We start from the raw sequence: 18,578 nt of genomic DNA, 5'->3' as shown, positions 1-18,578 counted from the left end.
GGGATACACAGACTGGAAGGCACAGAACTACTGTACCCATTCACAGTGTAGCTCCTCTCTGGATCTGGAGGGAAATCTGTCCATCCCAGAGAGAAGGATATCAGCCACAAAACTCAGAGCATGTCAGCAAGCGGGCTGCAGATCCTGGGGAAGTCCGGGCTGCACAAGACCACCTAGGAGGCTGGCGATGTCACATTTTGTTTTGTTATTTACTTATTCATTTATTTTTGCAATGGAACCCAGGGCCTTGCACATGTACATGCTCTATCACTGCCCTATATCCCCAGCCCTGGGACTTTTTGGCTTTAAATCCCAGAAATATGTGCTTCTGACCAGCTTCTGGGCACTAGAGTTTGGACCTCAGGGTTCCTGAGCTCTTGGCAAAGTGACTAAGCCATGTTCCACAAAGAACCAAGTACCACAAGAGTAAGCAGTGAGACAACCTCTGCTCCAGCCCAACCCACACTGTCCTCCTTCCTGCTGGGGTCCCACAGCCTGCAAACCATCCAGGCATGAACTCAAGCCTGTCTCCTAGCTCAAGGCTAGCATCACCATGTCAGCATTACTCTCAGCATTTACAAAGTTTCCCAGTCTGGTTCTAAGTGCTTCACATCTACTAACTCAGGGAGTCCACAAGATCCTTCAATGTGCTCTTATTATCCTAGTTTCAAAGAGAAGGGAAAACTCAGAGAATCGTAATATCCTCAGTCATGCGGCTGATAAGGGCCCAGCAGTGATGAAGCCAGGCCTCAGGCTCCAGAACCTCAGATAGACCTCTTCCCCTGGCACCTCCCTGACCCATGATCCATGGATTTAGGGGTAGTGGGTCAATGGAGAAAATTCTGAGTAAGAAGCAAAAGTGAAGGCTATATGAAGACCAAAAAGGGGTCCTGGTGATACAGAAATCTCATATTTTCGTTTTATGTTTCTCAGGAGGGGGAGGAGCAAAGCTCTCCAGCAATATGTCTTGTGTGGTTTTAGCAGGGCAAGCTCTCCATCACTATAGCTCTGGGGGAGCATCCCTGGTCAGGAGGAGCAGGAAGCTGGCTCATCTTTGAAGGCAGGCTTGCTGAGCATCCAGAGCACTGTCAATTAATCCCTGACCAATCCTGTGGGACTGACATCACCTCCACCAGCCCACTACAGAGAAGGAAAAACACCCACCGTAGTGGCCCTGTAAATGGCAGTATGGGATCCAGACTCCATCATTCAGGTCAAGACCTAAGGTGAGCTCCTGCACCCTCCCACAGTGTTGTGCCCACTGTGTCTATCTCCTGGAACAGGGTCAGGCACCTGGATATAGCACATCCTGGTTAGCTTTGCTGTACAGCAACATTGCTGTACCACCAATGCTCCCTTCTGGCCCCTGTGACATGGAGCCTGGGGGCAGCATGGGTGTCATCTGGACCCATGGCTGGCTAAGGGGATAGCTCTATAGTGGAGGGAAACTGCAGAACCCCTATACTTCCTAAAACACCTGCCCAAACATAGCCATGGACCAACGCCCACCACACACCTTCAGGTAGGCAGGGAGGACCTGGCAGAGACTCAGCTCCTCTGGCACTGACCCAGCAACAGTGCAACTAAGTGGGGAGGGGATAAAAATCAGGCATAGTGAAATGATGTTCAGTAAATATTGGCCTGAATGAATGAAACTCACCTATTAAAGAACAAATGAGTGATCTTCCCTGCCGGATAGGGACCTTCTTTAAGTCTGAATTAATTGGTAAGGAAAATCATGATTTAACAGCCAAAATATGTGACCCAATGACATTTATGTCATGTGAACCAATAACTTACATGTAATTTGCACCACCCTCAGTAGACACTGTGCAAACGAAGGTTAACATAAACCTGACTTCCACGGAGAGATGAGGACAGTGAGGATCATGGTCTGTCATTTATGATGGTCTATTCTGCTTATCAGCAGCAAAGGGCCACTTTTCCAGAAACTCAGATGACATCCCTAGAGCTGGTGGTCTAAGTCAGTGCCACAAGCCTAGCTCTCACCCTGGGGGTGACTGCCACTTCCACTCTGAGGATGGGTGTGTCTTCATCTCTTTCTTCCAACAGGACACAGAAGCCCCACAGGTGATTCCAAGGCAAGTCCACAGAAGAAGCTCCAGTGGCCCAGAGCATGGCCTAGGCCCCTCCCTGTATGGATCAACACAGACTGCAACTGTTTATTAGCGTATTAACTAACTGTGCAGTGGGGTTTCACTGTGCTATCTCCATACGTGCACAGAATGTACTTTGATCAACTCCACCCCTGCATTACCTTTTCATCTTCCCTCTGCCCCCTTTTTATACAATTTTAATGGGTTTCATTACTGTTTTCACACATGCATATAATGTATTTAACAGACTGCAACTTTAACAAGAGAAAAGCTTTCCATCATCCATCTCCTGAGTGCTGGGGTATTGTACCCGTCAGCCCCTGTGCATACAGCAGTATCTGACTCCCACTTCCAGGTCTTGGTATAGTCCTGAAGGTGCAAACAGGTGTTGTGAGAGCATTGGGGTTGGGCTCAGCGAATATTTGGTCATCCTCTAGTCCCCACACCACCTTCAAGAGCCCCCATACCAGGGGAGGTCAGTTGTGTACAAAACCCTCCATTCCAGCACCTTCAAAACAAGTCAAAAGGTGACTGGAATGACTATGGAACTTCTTCATGCGCTGAAATGGGGCGTTAGGTGTGCTAAGTGTATAGTAAAGTTTAAGACAGCACACATCAGCTGTTTCCAAGCTTGAGCCCTGTACACACAGGGTGCCCAAGACCCCTCAGGGTCTACCAGGCCCAGTCTTTCCAACTATGCAATATGAGGCCATATCTCATTCATAGACACAAACAAAAGACAGACTGCGATGGATCAAATACACATATGAAAGGCTTCTAAAATCACAGTTAAGAGTACTACTGGTGTTTGTAGTATACAACCTTTGTGTAAAAAATGGAAGAAATAAGGATGGATCTTCTGCACTAGTTTAAACAGGCATAAAGACACTCAAAGGCTTAGGCCAGCAGTGTGCTCAAAAGGTAGCACACCTGCCTAGCAAGCATGAGGCCTTGAGTTCAAACCTCAGTAGCCCTCTCCCCAAAAAGATTGAAACAGATCCCCCTCCCAGTGCATGGAAGAATGTACCTCTTTTTGTGTTAATTTGTGAACTATGTAGAACCTCTTCAGTCCCAAAAGCCAGAGGAAGCAGTAGGATCAGCCTAGCAGAAGGTGGGCCGACAGGCTGGGAAGGCTGTCTTCAGACCAAGGAGAGAGGATTCTTCTCTAAGGAAACAAAGGAAGGAGAGGGGAGGGGAGCAGAGTGGAGAAATGACCCAAAACAATGTATGCACATGTGAATAAATGAATAATAATAATAAAAAAAGATGTATCTTCCTTGGTTCAGCAAAAAAAAAAAGCAAAGGCCCAGAGCTTCTAGCATGTGAACCCCACTGAATCTCAGTCAACAGCATGAGACAAACAGGAAGCTACCATGGAAAGGGAGGTAATTCAAAAACTAAAGGAAATGTATAATTTTTAAAAACAGAAACAGCCAAGTCATGTAACCAGAGATACTGGAGAAGTTACTGGGAACACATTGCTAAAGTGATCTGGTCAAGGAAAATAGTTTTCTAATAACAATCTTAAAAGTGTGACCATGCAGGCCATCTATGTGTCATGTGTGCTCATGCACAGAGTACAGGGAAAAAGAACACATCAGATGTAAACACAGCCTCACTCACTACTCCTGAGCTTCAGCCTCATCAAGTATAACTTAGGAGGAGAGATGATGGGGGTAATATAAATAATGTACAATATAAGCCTAATCAGAAGTGTCACTATTAATCCCCCCAAATAACGAATATATCATAATAAAAAATTTATTAATAAAAATAAACACCTTGTCTCCTTAGCTCCCTCTCCCCCCCAAAAAAAGTGTACCATAGCTAATGCCTCCTTTTACATTTACCCTGAGAATACAGTTACTTCCTTTTCCTGTGACACTGCACTCCCTAGCCTTAGTAGGTCCTAAGTAAGTGGCATTCTTGTTGCACATGACAGAAGAAAAAGGCGATGGTACACCTTGACAGAGATGGTGCACATGACAGAGTCTTACTATGTAATCCAGGCTGGCCTTGAACTCACCTCCTGAATCCTGGGATTTACAGGTATGTGCCACTATGGCCATCTCAAAATGATTCTCAAAAGACAACAGAATTCACAATGAAACATGTTTACAATTAATGATCATTTACTGTTTTTACATTTTCACTTATACAATGTACATACACAGGGGAAAATAGGCTCTGTAGACACAGAGACATGGAAGCAATCACAAAAAAAAAAGAAAGACGAACTCTGGCGAGGAAAATGGAACTGCATTTTATGCCTTCTGTGTACATCAACTAGGGAAAGAAAAAGAAAGATTATACAGGATCATTAACTGATACAGAAAATAAATTTGGATCATTCTGTCTAAACTGCACGAACTTCTTACGATCCAGATGGCTACCCTGGGTCATGGATGACCTAAAATAGACAAGCTTTGTTTGGCCTTCTTTTGAGAGCCTGAAATTAACTCAAAGAATTAAAAGAACAGAGCTAAAAGAACAATCACATCAGCAGTTTTCAATGTCAGCAGCCAACTTCTTCCAGGCCTGGATCATTATTTAAAAGTATACATGGAAATAAAATGCTTACTCAAGGCTGAAAAAGCATTTTGTTCCAACTTAACGCACTTCCTAACTTAGTGTGCAGCCCCATAAAAAAACGACATGGTTAAAGCTATCACAAGGGTAGAGTCTACTGGAGTTGGGCCCAGGAAATGATATACCTGAGCCTATCTTCATACCCAGTATGCATTTCATACCAAAATGAAGTCACTAAGGACTCTGGCTACTTAATGAGCTGGCCTCCACTGGGAGCAGGGACTGGAGAGGAAGATGTGCATGAGACACAGGAAAATGTTTTACTTTGAAGCATTCCAGGGACACAACCCAATACTCTGGCTCCAGGAATTCCAATACTTACTAACTCTAAATTCAAAATTAAACATATTAAAAATGCACATTAAAAACTGATTTTACTATTTTGTAAGTAAAGCATACAGCTTTAATAATATTTACAAACTGAGCAAAAGTCATTGTTATGACATAGGATGTAAAATCAACATTATATTTGTTAAAGCAACACATTAAATCATCAACACCATGTTGTCACACATCCTGTCTACCCACTCATAGAGATGACAGTAAAGTGACGGCACTTCCTTTCAGCTGGAAACAGACACTTCCATGTAACAAGTCCTCCAGAAGTGGCTGTGGGCACCACAGGTCCATTTGGCAGCTGGCTTCACAACCTCAGGAGGTAGGGCCAGCCGAGACAGAATGTGGGAAAAGAGGGCTGTATGGAGTTGTGGGGCTGGGGTCTGCACTGCTAACATGCCAGTGTGAAAGTACGCTGTTGAACACATGCACGACAAAAAACTGACATTAGGAGCTTCAAAACACATAAAACAGAAATAGGAATATTAGAAATACATAATTCATGATATGGAAAATACAAGTATTTGTTAGAAAGGCAGGACTGTGGGTTTTTGAGCTTTGCTCATTTGGGGCTCAAAACTAAATGCTTCTCAGCTTCTCTATCATGTGTGGGTCAGGAACAAACACAAGGCTGGGTCCTGGCTGGTTTGAAGGATCCTGAGCCAGGCCCTCAAGTTTCTAGACTCCATTTCTCACACCCATCTCAACTACGGTCCATCCCAGCACCTAGAGGACAGCTGGAGTGTCGTATCCCTATACAGGACAGGCCTCCAGAGAGGAAGGAAAAAACCACTCTCATTCAGTACAATCTCCAGAAAGCCAGAGGCAGGAACACTCACCTATGTTTCTCCCTCCATTTTCCTCAGCATTCTTTTAATATTACTTTCAACAAGTAGAAAAATAAGCTCTAAGTAAGCTTTGCTGGCAATAAACAGACCTAAAGCAGACACTAAAAATACCTATCTGAACAATGGAAACCTACTTCCATACACCTGTTCCTGATCTGCCTTCTAAAATTCTGAGGCTCAAACTTATTACTGATTTGAGACATTGTTCAAGTATCGCTAATGAAAAAACAAACCACCAGGATATAAGAATTCTGCTCTAGTGTTGGGCAGATTTCTGAAGCATCATTTTTAAGGGGTGGGGGAGGGTGGGGAGGATGTACATCATTGTGGCCTTGCTGAGGGCCCATGGAGCCCAGAGGCAGGTCAAACCGTGGTCTTCAGGAAGCCGCCTGGCAGTTTACCAGCCACAACTCCCAAGGTAACGTCTGAGATTTGCAAGCTTAAGGGGAAACCAAAAGTGGCTGCAGCTTTTGTTGTCAAAATCACACTTACTCATTCATCATTATATTCTTGGCAGAGCATAAAAAGAAATGATCCCTTAAGCACTACATCTAACTGTGAAAAGAAAGTGCCTTTCAAGACAGGTATGTTTAACTAAGGTACTCCAAGAGTTCTGCAAGAAGACTTGGAATGAGCCTGTACCCTAAAAGAGAACACATTTTAGTTAAACAGCTTCAAACCTTCTGTGTGGTACATATATAGATTACAATGATGATAAGATCACTATTTTCAAAAGAACTATTAAAACATTATTAAAAACATTTGTCACAAACAGAAATGCCCTGCAAATCATATTATTGCACACAGGGTTATTAGAAGCTATGCACACAAGATTCTGAAGACTCTAGAAGACCCAGAACAGAGACCCTAAGGCCATGCCTGTGGCCGCTCCAGCCAGCATGCCTAGCGCCAGGTCACTGTCATTGTCTCGATACCGCTCACGAATGATGACTTGGTTGGCAGGCTGCTGTCCATAAAGTCCTAAAAGAGAAGGAAAAAAAAAAACAGAACATTGAGGATCAGTTTGTGAATTTCTAGCTCCTTGACTGTGAGTGCTGTGTCTGTTCTTATGACCAGCTCCTTTCCTGTTGACTGGAGCCCTACCTTCCTCTGGAGAGGTAATGGCAGATGTCGTACTGAGTTTGTCCCAGCCATCTTCCACCAGGCCCAGCACATGCTCTGCCAGGGAGGAACCTCCACCACCTAAGACTGCAACTGAGAAAATCAACATCCCTGGCTTTCCAGGGCCAAAGTCCCTAACACCATGAAAAGCAGAGTCCTCGTGAAGCTGAAGACTCCCGTTTCTAGTTTCCACATCAGCACTCTATGCAGTGCTCACTGGGAGGAGAGATAAATGCAGAGAGCACAGGAGATACGTGTCCTGCAGACAACAGGACTGCCAACAATTCCCATCTAGCCCAGAAGGGAAAAGCTCATTTTAAAAGTGAATTAGTTTCTTAGTATTCTGGCAAATCAATTCTTAAATTAAACCTTAAATGTGCTAATATAACTTGCTCTTTTATTTTTGGTAGTACTAGAGTTTAAACTCAAGCCTTCATGCTTGCTCAGCAGGCGCTTTACCACTTGAGCCACGCCACCAGCCCTTTTCGCTCTGGTTATTTTCGAGACAGGGTCTCATGCTTTTTGCCCAGGGCGGCCTGGACCATGATCCTCCTATTTTTAGGCTTCCCACCATAGCTAGGATGACAGTCATGTGTTACCATCCCAACTAATTCAGTTCAGATGGGGGTCTCATGAACTTTTTTGCCCAGGCTGGCCTGGAACCAAAATCTGCCCCATCTCAACCTCTGGCATAGCGTGGGATGACAGGCGTATGCCATAGCAACAAGCTATTGGTTGAGATGAGCTCTTACAAACTTTTTGCCCACAATGCGATCCTCCTTATCTCAGCCTCCCAAATAGCTAGGATTAAAGGTGCGAGTCACCAGCACCCAGCATTTGTTTCTCCTTTTTTCTTTATTATTAGTTATTTTGTAGTACTGAACATCGAATCTGGGACCTTAGCAAGGACTCTACCACTAAGCCCCCAACCCTTATTTTCATTCAAATTATGTCTTTGTGTGATTACATTATGAGAAAAAATAAATATTTATGTTAGAGGTGAATCTTTTTTAAAAGCAAACCTTAACTAAATTTAATCCTCCTTGATCCTATATTCCTAAAACAATCCAACCCCAGCAGAGGTGGAAGGTAATCCATCAGTACATGAGCTTGTAGACAAAGAACAGAAGGAAAGCAACAGTGCTCAGGAAGGCTGGTGCTTCCAAGTGTGTGCCCGCTTAGGCATTTACAGGATTATCCACATATCTGTGCTGGCTCCATCTTCACAACAATCCTGGAGTCTGTTGTCATCCCCAGTTTACAGACTGAGGCACAGGAGTTGAGGGCAGTAAGGCACACAAATCCAGGTGCTTTAGCTATAGTCTGTGCTCATAACCCCTACACCTCAAACATGACAGAAGATACTATAGAGAAATCAAAGCCATAAAGTAGTACAATGAGACCACTATACATCAAAGAACTGACCAAGTACAGGTATTAGCATTCAAAGTAAATGATTTTTCATGCAAAATTTCAAAACTTATGAATGACAGCATACTCTTACAGCTTTGAAATGTTAAAATGTTTAGTTTTGTAACTTCAACAGTGTAGCAAGATATGAAGACAGTCTCCACAAAACAGAAATAGAAGACACCAAGCAAAGGAGACATTCAAAGCAACAATTTCAACCTGACATCCAAAGACAGCTGAACCAATTCCATTAACATGTGCTAGTTAAAGTAGGACACTTTCAGTAGGTTATGTGTCCAGCACACTTTGCACATTTTCCATTGGTCAACCAACCTCTGGTTATAGGAAGGTCTCTATGGACTAGCTATAGGCAGCGAGGCCCTGAAAGGCAGGTGGGCAAAGTGCCATGGTGTAAAGTGCCATAGTGTCTCAGGAAGGATGATGACCAGCAACCCTGTGGGTGCCAGCACACCACTGCTTTGGGACGACCACACACCTACCTGGCCCTTCCACGGTAAGTGTGCCTGCACAGGCTGGTAACCACACTGAGGCTGGAAACTATCAACTTGGCCCTTCCACATTCACCCACCTGCTGACTGATCACAATGCCTATTGACTCAGTGCAGCAAGTAAGGGGCATCATCTCTTTTCTCCTGAGGAGAACTGAGGGCAAGGATGGAATCTCATTTCCAGACCATTCCCTTTACAACTGCTTCTGCAATACTGCTCTTCTATACAATAAGAAAACAGTTGTGTCCCTACCATTCTGGAGGCTGGGAGCCTAGTAAGAAGCCAAATCTCACATGGTAAAATATTGTTTCAAATACTACCATCTCCATCAGGACCCCAACAGGTAAATAAATGGGCAAAGGAAAGTAATTCATACAATGGGAAACATAACTAGTTTATAATTTTAAAGACAATGTTAATCCTTGCCAGTCATCCTAAAAACATAAATTTAAAAAAATCTGTGGTTCTCCTTTAGACTACTGAAGAACATAAGAATAGTTGATCTTACAGGAATACAAAGAAACAGGTATGTCATTAACCTCTGGTAGCATTATAAATTGGTCTGAGAATCAATTTGGTAAAATGTTCTCAAGACTTAGGTAGTATTTGTGGGGTAGGAGGGTAATACTGAGGTTTTGAACTCACCACCTGAGCCACACCTCCACCTCTAGCCTTTTTTGCTTTTAACTATTTTTCAGATAGGTCTTGGACTTTTTGCCACAGCTGGCTGGCCTCAGACCGTAATCATCCTACCTGTGCACTAAGTAGCTTGAATTACAGGTATGTACCACCCAGCTTTATTTTTGACATAGGATCTCACGCCATGTTTTTGCCCATGATATTCCTACCTCTATCACCCGAGTAGCTAGGATTATAGGTATAAGACACTGCGCCCAGTAACTTTTTGCAATATTAACACATGAAATGATATAAAATCTGAGATTTTCCTCAAAACAATCCAGAGGTAGAGAGAGGAGGTAGAAGGAGAAATGAGAGAGGGTTAGTCAAGTTGTGGTAACTTCTGAAGCTAGAGGTAAGCATTCACATGAGAGTTTACTATGTCATTGCTTCCTCTTTGTATACTTAAAACTTCCATAATTTTTTAATATTATCAAAGGAAAAATCTCTATTCTGACACTTATTAAATCAAACAGAAATAGACTCTAGGACATATTTAATAGAAATAAAAATGGAAATAATTTTAAAAATTCAAAGCAGTATTACAATAGCAAAAAAAAGGAAAAGAAAAAAATCAGTCAATACTGATAAATATCACCCAATGTAACATACAATTATTAAAAATATGTAAAAATATTTTGCAGCACTCTGGACAATATATAAAAATTAAAATTCACAACACAAATACAAAATGCAATGTATTATTACAAGGATAAAATATTTATATGGGGAAAGCAGTTGAAGTAAAAATAACTGTGCTAGGATCACAGGATCATGGCAAAACTTTTAATGTCATAATTATTATTTTACTGGTTTTCAACCTGACACAAAAAAGCAAAGCAGAATCCTCCCCAGTCCACGGCAATCAGTCAGATGGATTTCATCAGCTTCCAAGCAAAGAACATAATGAGCTTCCTCTACTTGCACTCAAGAAGCCTCCTCTCACGTAACATGCTCACACACCAGAAGCCAAAGCAGGAGCCAGCAATGATGAGGGCACTAAGGTGTCATGGCTACCCTGGACACTACCCTTCTGGGGAAGCTCGTCCTCTGACCACTTCGTTCAGACCCTATGTAGTTCTGCTCACACCCTGTGGACAACTCTTCTGCAGACCCCCACTATCCCGTGCTCTACAGCTCTGGGCTCAGGTCCAACCACCTGCCACTGTGTGCTCCTGTGAAGCTAGCCCTGGCTAGCTTCGGGACAGCCTTGCTCTTCTGCCCTCACTGCCTTCACTTCAGCTCCAGCCCCACAGCCTCATGCAGTGACCAGTGGCCGCCCACTTCCTGCCTGTAGACCCCATTCCCAAAATATCGAGGACTCCTGTCTACTCAGACCAGTGACTCAGCATCTACAATTTGTTTCAGGTGAGGCAAAGAATGGAAAGTACATCCAAAACCCAGAATAAACAGAAGCCCCTTGCAGGCCTCTGCACCTCACTGCGGAAGAGAATACTTTCTCAGTAGTGACAACTGACCAAGGATGTTAACAGAAGGAAAAGAACAGGTGAAAGTTCACCTCTCATCCCATAAAACAGGCCTATTACTTGGACTGCTTCTTGATAAACTGAATCCCAAAAGTACTACTTCTCTTCTTGGAAACTAATCTGCACACAATAGTGAAGCTCTAAAAATCAAGACTACTTTAGAACTTTGTAAAGCAATGTAGAATTACAAAAGACCTATAAAGCAAGTGCATGGCTGGAGGTTTGGCTCAAGTGGTAGAGTATCTGCCTTGCAAGTGCAAGGCCTGAGTTCAAACCCCAGTACCACCAAAAAAGAAAAAAGCAAACACACGAAAAACATAGTAGCCAAGTGATTTGTGATCTCTAAAAAAAATGTAGCTAATTTAACCATAAACAGAAATAATTCTTGTAGGCCTACTCACTAAGTGAAGAGAACTGGAGTGGCAGGCTGGCACACATTACCTGGGTATGGGTACTGATAGGGCACAGCATATGCCTGCCCGTTTGCAGCATAGACAACCTGAGTTCCTGTCGGGTATACACCACTGTATGGACCGTAGCCATACACCTGCTGGAAAGAAAAAGACCCATTAGAAATACAATCTCAAAAGTCCTAAAAACATATCAGAATTGGGTCACCAGGTGGCAGTCAATAAAATTTAGATCAATTAAAAGAAAAAAAAAAAAGAAAAGAACTTGAGCCAGTGTGGTTATACCTTGTTCTATTTAAAATTACTAAAACTTAAGTTAAACACCTATACTTGGAGTTCACTTTCAGGCTATAAAATGAAGAAAGACAGTAAAATACAATAGAAAAGAGAACTGGACTTGTAAGAAATCTGGATTTCACTTCAGCTGCACCATCACCTTGACCCTTGATAGATTACCCACCTAATCACACTGAACTTTTATCTTGTTCATTTGTAAGGGAATCAGGGTGCATGAGGTGAGAGTGAAATTCATTCAAAACCAGTATTCCCCACATGAAACCAGACAAATTGTAGAACTTTCCCCAGCCCGATTTTAGAAAATTGGAAGGAAAATATGGAGGGTGGGTGTGCCTGTGGTCTGGCAGAGGGATTGGGCAGGTGACTGGTTTTCTGGCCACACAAACCTAAGAAAGGCCACTGTCATAAATGCCTCTAATGACTGAGCAAATGAACTATGTGCCAAGAAATGCAGAGGTATAGGCCAACTTCCTTATGAGCTCATAGGTAAAAGCTCATGGTCACATTACACCCATGATATGACCAGGACTCCAATACAGGGAATCTGGAATCCAGGTACAAATCTACAGATCTCAAATTTTGTTAGCTTACAAAAACAGGAGACAGGACTTTCATTTATAGAAGATGGAACAGACCTTCTTTCCCTGTTCTTCCTGCTAAGTATTCTTAAAACCCTGAACATTGTATGCAAAATAAACACAAGAAAGATCTAATGGTGGAGAGAAGACTAGTAGTCTCAGGAACTGAGGGAAGACACATGGCAAGTCCTCTGGGCTTACTTCTTGCCTAAAAATTCCAGAATAGGAGAGAAGCAGTAACTAGGAAATACCAGTAAGTATAGACCAAAAACACCCAAGAAAACCCTGCTCTCCCTACTCAAAGGCCCCGAGAAGGAAAGGGGCAGCCTAGTAAGAGGGAGCATTTTTAGATGATAAGCTGTCTCTAGGGTTGAGGGCATGGCTCAAGTGGTAGATCACTTGCCTAGATGATAAGCTCTCTAAGCAAACACCACAGAAAACATGCAGCTCCAACCCTATCCCCACCAGCAAAGGAGTATGTGTGGAGAGCCTCAACTCCCATGTTCACTATGCCCTAAGAAGGCTTCCCCTGGCCCCCAGAGTACTGTCAGAGAAGACTGAGTGAGGAGGGGGAATTCTGTCCCTCCCACCATGTCAGTGGAGGCCATGTGAGAGGCCAGATGCCCACCCTGCACCATAGAAAAAAGGTGTTCCTCCCTATCCCCCAGGGGTGCAGTTAGCACAGGCCTAGTGAAGTGTATTCCACGCAGCAGGGACCACGGCACCTGTCAATGGAGGCAAGGCAGGAGCAGTGATGGGGAGACCCCCTCCAGCCCCAGACAAAGATCTCTGAGAACTAGCAAACAACTGACTGTCAACCCTCCTGCAGTGACATGGAACCCAGCCCTTGAGGACAGCCACAACCCAGCAGAGCGCCTACACTTCCACCCCCAGCTGGCAAGAAGGCCACTAAAACATAAGACTTAAGTAAGATTCAGAGCCTCACCCTACTTAAAACCCTGGGGTTTAACCAAAACCAATTTGTCATACCAAGAACCACAAAGATCTCAAACTGAATGACAAAGACACCAACACCAAGATGACAAAGATGGTAAAATTAAGGGCTGGGATGTAGCTCAGTGGCAGAGCATTTGTCTAGTATGTAAGAGGCCCTGGATTCCATCCCCAGAACCACCACCAAGAAAAAATAAAATAAAATAAAAAATAAATTTAAAAAATCATGGTAGAATTATCTGGCAAGGATTTCAGCTATTATAATAATATTTCAATGAACAATTATGAACTCACAAGCAACTTCATTTATGAAATACATCTTCAGAAAAACAGAAACTCTTCCCCCAAATTATAAAACCAGTAAGAAACATAAATATATCAAGATATAAATAACCAAATGAAAAATTTAGGGCTAAGAAAATAGAACTAATATAAACAACTCAATGAATGTTCTCCACAGCAGAGTGAGTGAACATGAGACCAAAGAGATGCTGCCCCATCACGGCACAGAGAAAACAGACTACAGATATGTGAGTGACAACAGATCTGACACTGTCATAGCAGTCCCTTAGGACAGGAGAAAGAGGGTTGACTGGAAAAAATTCAAGAAACACTGGCTTAAAATTCTCTAAAATTAGCTCAAAACATAAACCTATGTATTCAAAAAGGTAAACAAACACCAAACAGAGTAAGCCTACAGAAATCCACACCAATACACACTAAATTCAAACTTGTGAAAACAAACACTAAGAATGCCAGAGAAGGGAAGAAGAACAGAAATAATGCACTGGGCAACAGAAAAAGTGAATAAAATGAAAAGACAATTCTTTGAAAAGATAAGTAAAACTGACAAACCTCTACCTGAGAGGACAGTTCACAAATTATTAATATCCAGGATTAATTAAACAGAGACTGTATCACTATAGACTCACAGACATCATAACAAAATACTGAGGGCCAGGCATGGTAGCACACACCTCAGGAGGCAGAGATTAGAAGGACTGCAGTTTGAAGCCAGGCAAAACAAGTCTGGTATGGTGGAGCATGCCTTGAACCCCAAGGACAGGGGAGGATCATGGTCTGAGGCTGGCCCCAGGCAAAAAGCACCAGATCCTAGCTTAAAAAAATAGCTAAAGCAAAAAAGGTCAGAGGGCGTGGCTCCCACGGTAGAGCACCTGCCTAGCAACCACAAGGCCCTGAGTTTAAACCCCAGTACCACCAAAAGCTATGAAGCACTCTACACACATAAACTAGAAACCTGTAGCAAAAGTACCAATTCCTCAAAAATACCAAAACCAACTAACTCAATATGAAACAGAAAATTTGAGTAGCCCTGTAACTATTAATAAAATCAATCTGTAATTCAAATCTCCCAAAAAAGAAATCTCCAGACTCAAAGTTTCACTGAAGATTCCCACCAAATATTTAAGGGAAAATTCATACCAGCTCTACACAATTTCTTCCGGAAAACAGAAAAGTGGGGAAAACTTTACAATTTACTCTATTAAAGCCAGTATTACACAAAACAGAAAGCATGCAAAAGAATAAAACTATATGCTAACATCACTCATTCATATAGATGTCACAATCCTCAAAAAATATTAGCAAACAGAATTCTGCAATAAAGAAAAAGAATTAGAGGTCAGGTGTGGTGGCACATGCCTGTAAAACAAACTACTCAGGAGGTGGAAATGAGGAGAATCATGTCTGAAGCAAGGCCAGCAAAGTGAGACTTCATCTCAACCAAAAATCTGGGCATGGTGGTACACACTGACCAACTATGCAGGAGGCATAGGCAGGAGGATCATGGTCCAAGGCCAGACCTGAGCAAAACTGAAAAATCCTAGCCAAAAAATTAAAGCATAAAAGGGCTGGAGGCATGGCTCAAGTGTGAGTGAGGCCCTGAGTTTAAGCCCAAGTACCACCAAAAAAAAAAAAAGAATTTAGATGCCACGACCAAGTACAGTTCATTCCAGAAAATGCAAGCTGTCCACTACTTGAAAATCAATGTAATCCACCATATACACAGGCTAAAGAAAAAAACCCAGAAGAATCACATAATTGTATCAATTCATTCAGAAAAAGTATTTAACCAAATCTAACACCCTTTCATGATAAAAACACAGGAAACTTGAAAAAAAGAAATACCTCAACCTGACAAAGAAATCTACCAAGAAAAACCCTCCAGTTAACATCATACAAATGAAGGCTCATTTAACACTGTACACATTTTCCTAAAACCAAGAACAAGGAGAGGACATCCTGCCTCACCACTGCATTCAGAGTCACATGGCATATTCTAACTAATGTGACAAGGCAAGGAAAGAAGGCACACAGATCAGAAAACAAGACACAAAATGGTCCCTATTTGTACACAGCACAGATTGTCAACGAAGAATGCCCCAAGGAACCTACAAAAAAGAACATGGAAGTTTAGTAAGTTCACAGGCATAAGATCAGCTGTTACAAAGATCACTTGTATCTCACATACCTGCAATAATATGGGAAACCTAAAATTAAAAATACAGTATCACATATGATCACTTGAAAAAGATGAAATCCATAAAAATCTAAGAAAGCACATACAAGACTGTTATACTGAATACTTCAAAAAGCTGATGAAAGAAATCAGAGAAGACCTAAACAGAGAAGCAATCTCTGCTCCTAGACTGGGAGACTTAACACAGTGAAGATGTTATTTCTCTACAAATAAACATGAAACACAGGTTTAACGTAATTTCTGTCAAAGCTTTGCAAGATTTTGCAGTAGGCACTGATAAATTTATATGGAAAAGCAATGGAAGCAGAATGGCTAAGGCAATTAATTCCAAAAAGGAAGAATAGGGGGTAATTAGACTACCCAATTTCAAGATTTATTACTTTATATGGCTACAATATTACAGGACTGGGTAGTGCCAGAGAAAGATAAACACATAGATCAAGGGAGCAGAATAAGCACCCAGAAACAGACACCCACCTTGTAAAAAATTAACTCAAAATGGATCACAGACTTAAGTACAAAATCTAAGACAATAATACTTTCAGAAGATAATGTTGGAGAGAATCTTAGGAGACCTGGGCTTATGAGACTTGAATTGTTAGATGTGACAATAAAATTTCTGGATCTCCAAATGATCCAGTAAAGGAAAAACTGATGAACTGGAATACATCAAAAATTTAAAACTCTGTGAAAGGTCTCATTAAGAGGGTGAAAAATAAGCTACCGGTCTGGGGGTGTGGCTCGGTGGTGGTGAGCTTGCTTAAGCATGTGCAAAGACCTGTGTTCCATGCCCCACAACACAGAGGAAAAAAACTAGTTACAAGCCACAAGTCTGGCAAAGGATCCTATCTCAAACACACGTATAAGAATTCTCGAAAGTCAGCATTTAAAAAAAAAAATGTAATTAGGAAAATGGGAAGAGATGAAGAGACATTTTCACTAATGAGGAAATACAGATGGCAAATAAGCACATGAAAAGCTGTCATCATCAATGGCTGTTAGGGAAATGCAAATTAAGACACAACGAGGGCAGCACACATCAGAACAGCTAAAACAAAAAATGAGGATACAGAGAAACTCACTGATTAGGAAAGTCAAGCTTTAAAAAAAACCTAAACATGTACTTACCATATGTTATAACCCAGTAATTGCACATCTGGGCATTTACCCCAGAGAAATGTAACCTCATGTGTCCAATAACCTATTCACAAGTGTGCTCACAATAGGTTTACAGGCAACAGCCAAACGCTGGAAACAACCAAAATGTCCCTTTCCAGGTCAGTGTCACTCAATACAGAATGCAGGCCATCCATACCCTGGAACACAACACAGCAATAAAAGAGAACAGACAACTGATATGCTGTACGTAGGTGGGTCTCAAAGGCATTAGTGCTGAGTGAGAAACACCAAACTCAAGAGAGCACACACTGCAGAATTCTACTTAAGACACTGTCAAAATAATAAAACCAGAGATGGAGAATAGGTTAGTGCTGACTGACAAGGGAAGGGAGTGTGTCACAGGAGGAAGATTTTGGGAAGAATTCTGAGTCATGACTGAGATGGTGGCCATAGCAATGTACACACCAGACACAATGACACAGGATAAGACAAATACTGTACCAATTCAAAATTCCTGCTACAGAAACCAGCTGAAAAGAACACAAGTCTGTACTGTCTGCAATTTCCAGTGAATCTGCAATTATCTTCAAATTAAAAATTTAAAAAACAGGTATGCCTCACACAATGGACACTGATACATGTAGCACTCAACAGTCAGAACCCTAGCTAGCATATACCCATGGTAGCTGACTTGGAATCTTTTAAAGGTTTTTTTCCCAAAAAATAAAAATCACATTTTTTTCTGATTATAAATAGAATTCAAGTAATTCATTACACATGAATCATCAAAATATCATTACCCAAAGCAACTATGATTAACATGATTCATCTTTAGGTCTATCTTAAAAACAAAATATTTGAACATGAATAAAAAACATAAAGTAGTTGCTTTTACTTTATAAAAGCAAAATGAGGAACAACGTTTTAAAAAAGGTTTAGAGTACATTTCTAACTTCTGATACTGGCTCAAAATTAAAACAAAAGACAGACATAGGACTACTGCAGAGCCCCAAGCTCTCTCCCCTGGATGCTCTCTTGCTCAGGTTTGCTCCTACCTCAGGGGTCGGTGCTGCATAGGCCGTGTACGGAGGGGGTGAGGAAACCACGGCTGTCTCATCAGACAGGGTTGCTGAGCCGACGTAAGCCTGTATGAGAAGGGAGAAGAGGAGGGTAAATAGGGAGCACTTCTGTTTAGCAAATAAAAAATGAAAAGTCAAAAAACTGCAGCTCTCTGAGAAGTAGGAAAACCTCCCACTGGAGGAGGAGGGGTATCTCACAAGGATGTCCTGAGTCCAGGAGCAAGGTGGCCACCCCTGCTCAGCCCTAGTAGAAGCAGAGCTCTCTCACTGCCCAGGAAGGCCCTGCAGGCTCATTGCTCGGCAGCGGAAAAGGAAAACAAGTAGCTGTTTTAAAAATCCACACAAGAATCCCCTTGGGAATTTGCCCCTCACTCTATGGATCAGAGAGACAATTTCATCCAAAAGGAGGACTATGCAGAAAGAAGGTAACTAGGTGAGATTGGGAGGAACCATTTTGGCTAACAAGAGTAGAAAACACTGACAATATGGATATTCAACCTTTCTATTTTTTTTTCCCACAGGCAAAAATTCTTCTGTAAGCCTC

At 42.1% G+C, this 18,578-nt stretch overlaps 1 protein-coding gene across 3 annotated transcripts in view; it reads right to left on the bottom strand.

Annotated features, from left to right (window-relative positions):
• Window positions 1-6,175: 6,175 nt before the first annotated feature.
• The window catches only part of Plekhb2 (pleckstrin homology domain containing B2), a 33,953-nt gene continuing 21,550 nt past the window's right edge, over window positions 6,176-18,578 (bottom strand). For 2 of the 3 annotated variants that reach the window (XM_020159811.2, XM_074070448.1), the window contains 3 exons: window positions 18,011-18,100; window positions 11,539-11,647; window positions 6,176-6,871 (listed from right to left, as the gene is read on the bottom strand). In XM_020159811.2, the coding sequence (XP_020015400.1) occupies window positions 6,735-6,871; window positions 11,539-11,647; window positions 18,011-18,100 (336 nt within the window). In that variant the 3' untranslated portion in view covers window positions 6,176-6,734. The remainder of the gene's footprint in view (window positions 6,872-11,538; window positions 11,648-18,010; window positions 18,101-18,578) is intronic. The other variant, XM_020159813.2, reaches the window with a different exon arrangement.

The sequence above is a fragment of the Castor canadensis genome, chromosome 4, assembly GCF_047511655.1.
Source record: "Castor canadensis chromosome 4, mCasCan1.hap1v2, whole genome shotgun sequence".
Lineage (NCBI taxonomy): Eukaryota > Metazoa > Chordata > Mammalia > Rodentia > Castoridae > Castor > Castor canadensis.
The sequence above is the reverse complement of the archived record's forward strand: the minus strand, read 5'-3'. Positions and strand labels throughout refer to the sequence as shown.